Source organism: Apis florea, unplaced genomic scaffold, assembly GCF_048593485.1.
Source record: "Apis florea isolate Af1SG1 unplaced genomic scaffold, ASM4859348v1 contig_3585_pilon, whole genome shotgun sequence".
Classification (NCBI taxonomy): Eukaryota; Metazoa; Arthropoda; class Insecta; order Hymenoptera; family Apidae; genus Apis; species Apis florea.
In genome coordinates, this window is record NW_028256788.1 from 2,886,994 (window position 1) to 2,899,424 (window position 12,431).

The window sequence follows — 12,431 nt, forward strand, 5'->3', positions numbered from 1 at the left end:
GAAAAGCGTGATCGTTGGTAGAGGAAAAAAAAAAAAAAACGATATACCTTTGAGGAAGTTGGGACGAATGAGTGTAACTGACTGGCCTCCGTGGACTGGAAATCGAATCTCGAACGTCTTGAGAAGATCCCGAGGATGATGAATTCCTCAAGCAACCAGTTTGACGTAAACGTACGTCTTTCGCTGGTGTTGAATTTTGATTAGTACCTAATAATTAATACAATTTTAATAAGATTAATATTACAGATCTCGTTCCAATTATCCATATATAAGTCTAAGCTCTGCTCTTCAAACGTTTAAAAAATGAGAAAGAAGAAAAATCGAGTAAGATTTCTATTTCGTTATATCGATTAAGACCGATTCATGCATTTTTGATCGACATATTATCATCGAAATAAATTGAACTATCACACGTAAACTATGCGCGACACCGCATTTCAAATCTTTTAGATATTACCGATATTATAACACGATTTAAAACGGTGGACTAATAAGTTGAAGAATTTTGTTTGTCAAAAATGATAATGATTCGAACCCGTTATGCTGGTTTGACAGCAACTCGGAATAATATCTCGGAATAGATAGAGCTGCAATTGCCCGATGAAATTGCTTCGCGAATCGCGAACGAAACGAAATGGAACGTGACCCTAAGCAGCGTAGCGTGTTAACAGGTAAACCCGATGAACTTTGTTTCAAATGGGCTCAAACCTCGTCAGGCTTCTCTACCTATTTGTGATTCGCGACATGCCACCATGGCTTTTCTAACGATTTCCGTCCAAACTTATGTCTTGAAAATTTATAATATCCGTTTTCTTCCGTTTTGTCCACGCTTCGTTTCAACCTTCGTTGAATTGCCGAATCGACGAGGATCAATTTCAAACAATTTTTTTTTATTACTTTCTTACAAAGAAACAATTTAATTTTTCGTAAAGTCTTTACCCGATGTTTAATATTTATACGTTTCAAATATAATATATATTTTATACGATACAATTCTATACACGTTCTAGACGATAATGCGTTCATCTTTATTGGTTTTTCTACTTTTGTTCCGTCGCGTCGTATCGAGAATCAATAATGGCTCAACCCTGTTCCATGCGAAAGTAATAAAAGATCAAATACTAATTATTCCGTTTGATTGACGTATTCAACTTTGCACGATTTGCCACGCCTCGGGTTTTCATTATTTCAAATACGGGTCACGAACAGATATCATTTATAAAGTAAAGCAGAAGATCGATCGATCAAAGGAAATTTTATCTATTCCACTAATAACCTATTCAGTTTTTGTTCTCGAAACTTTCGCACGACAAAATTACAACATTTATATATTTTCTTCAAACTTTTCGTCGTTCTCCATCTTTCTGTCAAAATTTTTTCTTCTAGTTTCTCTAATTTCCGAAAAAATACGTATTGTAAAAAATACGTTGCCAATACTTTCGATAACAATTTGCTTGCCGATAAAAGGCAAGTTGAATATGTTAATAAATGTCGCCATTTTAAGCATGCAAAATAATCGGCAAGGATCTAGCTTGTACTTACTTCTAAGCGATACGTGTCCATTCCTTAAGGGCGAGGACACCATCCTCTCGTTCCTCCTCTCGTTCCTCTCATCCTCCCTTTTTTCGCGTCCTTCCAACAGTGCGATCCGCCTTAACGCGTCCGCGAGAGTAGCGCGAAGACAAACTATCTCGTCCCTCTGCGCCAAGGATTGCCTCTCGAGATCCGCGACTCGGCCCAACAGGGATCCGGTCTCGCACTCCAACATCTCGTCTGTAAAAGGGAATTCTCGTTCGAACATCGGATCGAACAATCGTTATCGCTTCGCCAATTTTATACAATTTTCTCCCCTTCCATAAATATATATTTCGTCAATCTACAAACACCACTGTATTTTCTCAGCTTTGTACTTTTGCGCGATACCAGTTAATCGTTAATTGTTTCAAACTTTTCGCGTTTTATGTTTATGATTTAACCCATTGAGGATTGTATCTGCTCGAATATGTCCATAGGAAAATAAATAGCTATTATTTTTTTCCCGTTATTTTCATTTGTAAAAAAAATATTATAATTAACACAGATTAACTGGGATAGATACTATTAAATGATATATTAAAAATGTCTCTTCTGATTCTTCGTTTTTACTTCCATGCATGTAACATTGATAATTGAAAATCGAGTACATAATTATATTTTTTTATTTTTTTTTATTATTATTTAAACGTATACGAAGTTGATACGCGATGGACGAAAAAATAATAAAACGTTGTAAATTTTGTCGTTCCATATAATACTCACGCCACGCCTGCTCCGCTTCATCGATGGTGTCCATCGTGTCCGGCGTGGACATTGCGATTAACCTCTTACGGTGACCCCGACGTATTAATACGTTATTCAATTGAACTGATTAACAAGCGCAAACAAGAGCCAATGTGCTGTCTCGCGTACATGTCCTCTCCACCGAGTCACTTTTCTTTCGAAACGCGAAACAACCACGCCAGTGCTTCATCGGACGGATCGAATAATTAATAATAAACACATCGTCGATTCGTCATAGACGAAAAATTAATTGACGATTTTAATCATTTTTCCAATGATGGATACTAGTTTCTTCTTCATATTTCCAACAATCTTTTATGAATTCATTACGTATTGAACCAATTGATCTTTACAACCTTTGCAACCTTTTTATCTCGTCCCATCGTTTCATATATTCCGATCGATCGATCCATCGTTCATTTCCTGATCAAAAACAATTCAACATACGAGATGAACTACATCTATTACCACTGATGATCACTTCAATTATTTTCGTTTCAGGTTATAATAATTTTCTCTTATAAATAAATCTTCGAGATAATTATATTTAAATTTTTTAAATCTTTTAGAAAAAGTAAATTTCTACTTAAATGATTAACTTTCAATAGTGTCGTGCATCGAGGCGAACTCGATTACCTCAAAATCCGAGCTTCTCTTTTTTTTGCATATAAAAATATGACATGGCAAAAAAATAAATAGTCAACATTCAAAATTGTATCAAGTATTAATTAGGTCAAGAAAGATTTAGTTTGTTCATATATATATATGAATTGTAAATATGATTATTAATAATTGTATTCAATTATTAATAATTGAAATATTAATAATTTCGAATAGATGCAACCTTAAAATATGAGAAATACCAGAAAAAAGAATTTTGAATCGAATAACTTAATAAATGAGATTTAAAATCAATATCTTATTAATTTAAATCTTAAAGGATCGTGAATTAGAATTTGTATGAAAGCAGTATTTCAGTATATTTTCAGTATTTCAAAAAAAAAAAAAAAAACAAATTTAATTAATAATATTTTTATAAAAAATTAATACGATAAAATTTGGATAGAAACTTATTTATTATATGTATTATATGTAAAATCCGATTATATTTCGATATTATTTGCGCTCTCTTACTTATTATTATACGTTTGATATTACACTATAACTACGAATTTCTATTATTTTTTAATTCGAGTTTAATTTTATTTCGAAAGAAATAACAGAAGAAATGGTTACGGATATATTAAGAAAAGGTGTTTGTTTTTTTCGTGACAACATTATTAAGAAAGAGTACACAAGAGAATCGTCTCACGGAGTTTACAACGTACGTACACATTTAGTCCGATTATATGCAAATCATTTTGTAACGTACAATTATTTAATAACCCACTTCCCATAATTTGAACATAAAATGGTAGCAGCAAAGTGTTCCATTTACCTTGATATTATTAAGATTATTGAGATAATATTAATAATTACAGTTTTCATCATATTTACCCATTCATTTATACATACGATAGAAAAAAGATTTTCGCATCTTTTAAAATAGATTAGATAAGTTATTGATGTTATCATTACGTTCGAATTCAGAGCTCAAAGAGGACGTTACACTCTCTCTATTTCGATTATTAGCCATTACGAGAATTTCACGAACCGATGACGAACGAACCGTGAAACGCGATCTTGAAATTATTTGCGCGACGTGACACGCTATGAATCGAATAATAATAATAATAATAATAATAATAATAATAATAATAATAATAATAATAATAATAATAATAATAATAATAATAATAAAAATAATAATAATAATGATAATAATAATAATCGCGAATCGATGTTGAAAATCGCGATCAACGGTTTTGGATCGATTATTTGGATCCCAAGTGAGATCCAACGAAAAGCAATTAGCCCAGTGGAAAGTGAATTGGGAGAGCGAACGAACGCGACACGAATCGAGCAATCCAAGTTGAGGGGAGGAGGTTGACATCGTCTCTGGAAACGCGAATATTCATTGAAAGTGAAACGTGCGCGAATCCGTTACGAATCGCGATAAACAATTCCTACACGAAACACGCCACGCAATTCTCATCAACCATCAACCATTTCGTCTTCGAAACGCTAACTTTTAGAAATAATTTTTCCTTTTATTATCCATATATTTCTAACTTCAACAATTCATTTATATATTATTCCATCTTTTGTGTATGAATATCGTTTTTTCCTTTTTTTACATTATATTTTAATATTTGAATAATTGGATTTTCAAGTTATAGTCTCTATTAAATATAAATTTTCGATAAAACTTTTGATCTCTCTCTCTCTCTCTCTCTCTCTCTCTCTCTCTCTCTACGTACAATAATTCATGACGATTCATAATAAAATCTTTTTTTTATGTTATGAATATAACATCTTTCCATTAAATTGTCAATAACGTAATAAAATAAAATATTTATATTATCATGTTGTAATATTATAATACGATAATAGATATTATAATGCAAAAATATATAAAAATAATCGATTATTTTTAATTACGAAACGTGAATCGTTAAAACATCGTTCAGAATGTATGACTATGCGATTTCAAAGACGATCTTCGATAATGGATAACTAAATATGAAGAGAAACGGAAAAATACATTCGAATTGATTAGTTCTTTATAGTAGGATTTACGTAATCTACGCAAAGAAAATGAAAGATTAAAAAATAATAAAAAAAAGAAATCTAAAATTTCGAATCTAAAAAGAAACGATTGTTTCTATACGAATTTTATATAATTTATCACAAAAATGATATTTAAAATAACGAAACATTGAGAAAAATGTATGATTCCCCGTAATTGTTAATAATATAGAATAATATAAAATATTTTAATACTATTTTAATACATTGTAAATAATGTAATTGAATTAACTTGGGAAAATATTATTAATAATTATTTGATATTTATAATAATTATATATAGTTGTCATTTTTTTTCTTATTCTGTCATTAAAAGAAATGTAAAATATTGCAAGTTTTCTAACAATTTTTGAATTTTGAATTTGAATTTTTTCAATAATTTTACTTCATTTTTTAATTTTTTATTGATATTATATTTTATTATTAATACTTTAATTACGCTAAAAACTATACTACTAACGATTATTAGTAATAATATATCTTTCAAAATATATTAATTATTTATACAAATATATGTACAAGGTACATAATTATTAATATATATTTAATTACTCGTGCAATATTTATACAATACTTACCACAGACGAAAATTTTGCCCTCCATATATTTTAAATTAATTTGCATATAAGAAAAACATCAATTATGAGTATTATTCTCGTTATGATAGATTAATAATTTCTTAACGAAACGTATATTTTCGTCACCGGACATATAAATGGAATATCGGTATTATATAAATCTACGTATCTTTCAGAGATACGAAAAAACATTTAATTCCTTCTTTTTACGAAGATAAGCACCGAATGAGTTACAATAAAATATCAAATGAATATAGTAAGGTGCATTAAATATTTTAAAGTTTAGTTATATTCGATATTTCTCGTTCAAAAAAATATTTACGCGCATACGATATCATTTTATTGCAAAAATAAATATAGAACAAATTGTAACTTATTTCTTTTTTTTTTATTTTAAGACAATTATACGAGTTAAAATATTGTTTTGAATCATTGCAATCAATAATCAGTAAGAAATAACAAATTAAATAAATTAAATCATTAGTGAAAAAAATATACAACTATTGTAAAAAAATATAATGATAAAAAATATCATAATCGTGGCTAAATCAATTGTAAAATTTAGTAAATATTAAACTTTATAAATATTTAACGTATAATTTAATTTAATTATTTATTATTTAATTTATTATATTATTATATTATATTAATATAATAATTATATATTATTATTTAATTTAATTATTCGTATAATTTATTTTATATTCAAAGATTATTATTGTGAAGATTGTAGAAAAAAGGAATATTTATTACATCGATCAATATCGATAAAATGTATTCTTAAATAAAAAATTATTAGAATTAATTTCATCAATGATAAATATACTTTATCGCATATTACATGTTAAAATTCTTACAAATTTTACATATTTTAATTTCTAATTCATCATATCATTCGAAATTGATCGATACAACAAACGATGAATAATTATAACGCAAATAGAATCAATCATTGTTCCCAAAAGAGGAAATTATTTGCTGTCAAACATTTCCAACATTTGCACAAACATCGAAATGGATATTTAAGATCGACACTTTGAAACCGCAATGTAAACTAAATTCTTGTTAATTACGAAATTATTCGCGATCAAATATCGTTTCAAATCTATTTCTATTCCTAATAAAATTACACCAATTATCCTAATATCGCATCAAAAGAGGAAGAGAGAAAGATAAGAAACATTTAATCCTGTAAACGTTATGGTTTAATCTTTGAACGTGTATTGCACAAGTGACGCGAATTTTTTATCGATATTTATTGGATCGTTTGTGAATCCATATTATTTCATTATTATTATTGTTGTTGTTATTGTTGTTGTTATGATCAATTATCATTTTATTATTATATTATTATTTTATATATATAATATATATAAACTTTTCCATCACTATTTCTATTATATATTATATATATATATATTTATATATATATATATATATATGCGACATAAGCGCTTAAAGGATGATTAAAAATTCAAAAAGCATTTTCCACCTCATCCTGATCCTCATCTTCGCTAAAATTCTGTCCTCACGTGTAACATCATCGCACACTTTGACAAATAACAAAACTTGGAGAAGAAATTTACACCCCGCGTACACGATGTGAAAAGAAAACGCGCGGTCGGCGCATAAACAATTCACTTTGTTTTCGATTATTTACGATTAATCGCGATTAATCGCCGACTAAACTTATAAACGTGGCATATCTCTGCTCGTTCGATATTCGGGGAAAAAAATAAAAATCGCTTTTAAACGAAGGCATGCGCACATCGAACGTGGGAAGAATCGGTTGTTAGATCGGGTCAAAGCGAAAGGGCTTTGCACTTTCCCTCGAAAGTAGTTTTCACGACACCGACGTTTTCATCGCGAGACCGTGTAACACGTGTGTTTTCCGTACGGCCGCCCCAACGTTACTGCCAGCCCGAGAGTACAGCTGCTTAGCCGCGATCAATACGTTCTAGATACTCCAGATGATCCAGATGACTCGACTACGCTACGCGAACCATTGACTGGGGTCACGATACATCCTATACGTATACATATACCGATTATTCTTTTTGCCTTCACCGATTTCTTTTATTTTTATTTTTTTCCCACGATAAATGCACGATACTCCATTTTTTTTTAAATAAATTTTAACCTACCATTAATTTATAGTACAATTCAAAATATTTTTCTCCTTTTTAATTTCGAAATTTTTCAAACTTACGATGAAATCTATTGTCAATGTGATTTTTCCCTAAACTTCGTCAAAAAATTTACATTAAAGATGCATATATTTATGCCCATAAATCTAATACTTTTATTTCTTTTTTTTTTTTTAACAGTCCAATAGATAAATAAAATTTTCTTCCATTAGGATGTCAATTATTAATTTTTTTTATCTTTATTATATTTCTTTATCTATTATTTTCATAATTGCAATTATTTATCGTTTTCTTAAAAAGAACATATAATAAAAACATACACGTGTATCACACGTAACATATTACCATACACAATGATTTTTATAATTATTCCCATAAATAATATTTATATGATTCTAACTTTTATATCATAGCATTATATCAATTATAAATTTGATAAAGAAATATTTCTCATTACAGATATTTCTACACATTAATCTTAATAATTGTTTTTAAGTTTCCCTTTCCTTCGATACGAAGAAATTATGCCAATAAATCAAGATCCTCTACACATCGAACTCATTTCCGGACATGAGATTAAACGCGTTCGATTTATCCTTTAGATTTATGCTATTCGTTTCTAACGAACGAATCGCATCCTAGATATCGAACACACCTTAACACTATTCTTCGAAATCATCTTGTCCTATATCGAGGGAGTTGTTCCATTAAAATTACTCGTGTTATGTCATCCTTCGGCACTATTCCAGCGAATGATGCAGTCTAGAAAATAAAACCGAATCAATCCTCGTTTAAATCCTCGCCAAGAGATCGTTCTACGTACAAAATTACATATTTTCGCGAAATATTATAATAAAAGTGGTCTTGAATTCGAAGATTTTATATTTTTACTATATTTAATAAATTTAACAAAAATTATTTATTTATATTTTGTTATGTACTTCTCTTCGTAACTAGGTTTTTGTTAACTAAATTAGGAAGAAATACTAATTCTATAATATCTAACGATATATATTGAATCGATATTATATTAATAAAATCATTAAATGATTAAAAAAAAGTTTATTTCGAAAATGAGTATCGTTGCATATGAAGTACTTCCTTTTAAAAATAAAATAAAATATTTTATTTTTATTAATTCTTTTTCTTCTAAATTTTTTTCTTTTGTGAATATTCAAATTCCGACTTTAAATAACTTGATCAAAAATTTCTTTCCTTGACAACAAGGAACTTCAGTTTCAAATAATATATTGCTTCGAAAAACGCTGATAAAGTTTTAAAACTCTTGAGTTGAAGTGGCAACGCCATATCAGAACTCAACGAAATATTGAAACGTTCAAATGTTCAAATGGATAAACGTTGACAAAATTTCGTAAAATTCCATCTAAGAATTCGTTATTCGACCAAATAAACGGTGAATCGATAATAATGAAAGAACAGGATGAGGATGGCACACCTTCGCATAACGTCATCGAGCCTTGAATCACTTACGTAACAAGTGACATCGGCCACCATACAATATCTATTTTCCTCATTTACGACGCACATTCGACTAATTCTGCGACCAAGAGTTTCTCTACTGGAATACTGTTCCAATTGTCAAATTTACGATCCCATTTATATTTTGTCTACTTATTCATATTAAAATTACAAGTTTCACATTCAAGAAATAAATAAAAGTATATAAGATAGAATATATTATCTTTTACCTTTATTTTTCTAATTTTCGACGTTGAATTTACAATTAATACCGCTGGCGCGTTGTATTTTCTTATTAATGTTCAAATTGATTGATTTAAAATTGTTCCGTTTTTGCATATTAAAAATTAAAAAATGTAGTTTTCTTTTCAAAAAGAAATTATATGTATTGGTTTTTATTCAAATAAAAATATAATTACATATATTTAATTATATATTATTTGTTATAAAGATATATATTAGAAATCAATAGTTTCAATTTTGAACAATTATCACTGTTCAATGGAATAATAAATATTCGGATTATTTGTTTATCATAGTTGTAAATCAAAAAAAAAAAAAAAAATATTTTTTTCTTTAACTCTTCATTTTTTGAAAAAATCAAATTAGAAAATTAGCCCACGATAAATTGCTATAACTGTAATTTCTGTTCATAGAACCGTACCGAGTTACTAGATGACTACGCAACTAGGTGAAGTAATATTACATTTAAATTTATTTTTTATTATTTTTTCTTTTCTTTTTAATTTCCGCTCAATCATTATGTTTTATACCAGACGAACAAATGTTCTAATATTTATGAACAGGAATGTATGTATGTAAATATCTAATAAACAAAAAAACTTACTCATTTCTTGTTTCGCGTTGTGTGTCGTATGCCCGTTTACGTGCATCCTCGTGTCCGAACTTTTCTTTTCATACTGATGTTGCTCCTTCGTTGAAGACTCCGTGTCTGAAAAGAGAAATAATTTGTTAATTTATTTATATATATATTATGAATTTTTATACATTTTATACAATTTTTATACATAATAATAGTTATTATGTTAATTAAACTATTAAAAGAAAAAGATATTATAGATAATCATTTTTCATAAATTTTAGAAAAGATATTATATATTCGTTCGATAAATATCTTGAAAAAGAATTATTATTGGCCAAAATTATTTTTCTATCATTATTCTTTTATATGAATCTTTTATATGTCAAATCAATTTCCGATAATAATTTTCAATCTGATAAAAATATACGATGTATTCTATAATATGTTCTAATACGTAATAATATAATATAATTTTGAATTGATATGACGTATAGGATATCGAAATATCGGAATAATAAAACCGTGATATCAAGCAAAATATGAAAAAAAAAAAAGAAAGAAAGAATGATATTACGATACAAAAATGTTAACCGCGTCATGATTCGCTATTGTCTTTGGTTTGAAAATCGGCACGATTGCCGCCATACAAATTGTTTATTCTCATTTGATAATTACAAATCATTGATGATTAATATATTAATCATTATATGATGATAATCATTATAATATCGCATTTATTTTATTTATTATATTATATATCTTTTTATCTTTCTTCTTAATATAGTTGCACGATGTATAATTAAATATTTTTTTCCTTGTTCTTTGTTGTTTAATTCTTTAATTTTATAATTCAATCAGGAAAAAGAATAAAAATGCGTCGCGACCTTGATCAATGAAAACGAATGACGCTACGTGATCGCGAACGTACCTGATGTTGTTTTAGAAACTGGGACGTGTTGCATCTTCGTTTGTATTCTATATAAAAAAAAGAAGAAAAAAAAAAATAAAGAAAATGTATTAAGTTTTAATATGAAGTTTTCAAATGCAATAAATATATTATATCAATTCGATTCGTCAGAATTAGAAAATTGTTTTTACTTTTCATTTTATATTTATTGTCATATTATTACTTATTATAATATTGTATTTATTTGAATAACATATAAAAGTTAAAATTGTAAAATTTTTGCTATGAATTTAAAAAATCATTAGATTTCGAAAGTAAAACTTAATATATTATATTGTAATATAATTATAAATCGTTTTTCTTTAAAAATTATTTATTTATATTCCAAATTATTTATTTATTAATTTCAAGATTTATAAATAATAAAACTTGCTCCATTCGATATAAATTGATCAAAGTTATTATATATAAAGTTCGAATCATATTATATCACTTCTTTTTAAAATGAAAAAAAGTAATCAAATATATCAAGTAATTTATATATTCCTTTCTAAGTATGAATAAAATCAATTATTAATCGTGTTCAAACATCCTAAGTTTTCTTCACTTCTCGATTCGATGCAACCTTGATTAACCGGTTTAATGGAGATCGGGACATGTCGTTTAAATAATCTATCAGATAATCTAGACACTTGGATTAAATAGATATATCAGAATATTAAAGATTAAACACAGGATTCCAAATCAAATATTTCTCAAATTTTAAAATTAATAATTTTTGCAATCTCGTTAATCGCCTCTACATTTTGTGGAGACGAATTTTAATTTAAATATTTTTTTTAAACTATAATTTTAAAATCATTAAAATATTATTTTAAAATATTCTATAAAATACTGCAGAATTTTGACTACAATATTTCTAATTATTTTTCAAATAAATTTTTTATTTATACAAACAAAATTTATGATTTATTTTTTACATTAAAGTAATAATATTCTAGATACTATATCTTTATATAATAATTCATTCCTATAATTATTTTTAGTACGATTATGTTTTCTAAAAAATATCATTTATTGGCAAATTTTTAAATTTCCTACAATACGATTCATTTTTTCTAAATACATGTATGTTCATGTAAAAAATGATTCATGCGACCAAATCATCACTTTTTCTTATTGCAATTAGAAAGGAAAAGATGGGTATTTTAAAACAAAATTATATTCTCGATACATAATTAAATTTGATATATAGTCGCACATTAAACATTATATAACTATAATAAAAAAGTGAGTATTTTTATTGAAATCAATCTTTCGAAGATGTGATGATTCCACGAGTATTTTGCATATTTTACTTTAATGGTATTCGAATCTTATTACGAAATAAATCTTTTATATCTTTTCATTTAAATTTAGTATACGTATCGAATTTCCATCCCTATTTGTAATAAGAATTGAAATGATCGTTTCGAAAAGTGGCAAACGAT

General features: G+C 27.2%; 1 protein-coding gene across 6 annotated transcripts in view; it reads right to left on the minus strand.

Moving 5' to 3' along the window:
• Positions 1–12,431, minus strand: part of LOC100864242 (echinoderm microtubule-associated protein-like 2) — a 37,590-nt gene that overhangs the window by 15,363 nt on the left and 9,796 nt on the right. For 4 of the 6 annotated variants that reach the window (XR_015294132.1, XR_015294131.1, XM_086914200.1 and 1 more), the window contains 3 exons: positions 10,059–10,163; positions 1,543–1,773; positions 48–207 (listed from right to left, as the gene is read on the minus strand). Coding sequence is in view for 4 of the 6 variants with exons in the window: in XM_086914200.1 (XP_086770326.1) it covers positions 48–207; positions 1,543–1,773; positions 10,059–10,104 (437 nt within the window). In the remaining 2 variants the exon portion in view is untranslated. Of the gene's footprint in view, positions 1–47; positions 208–1,542; positions 1,774–2,298; positions 2,743–7,077; positions 7,478–10,058; positions 10,164–12,431 lie in introns of those variants that run through there. The other 2 variants (XM_086914201.1, XM_086914199.1) reach the window with 1 other exon arrangement.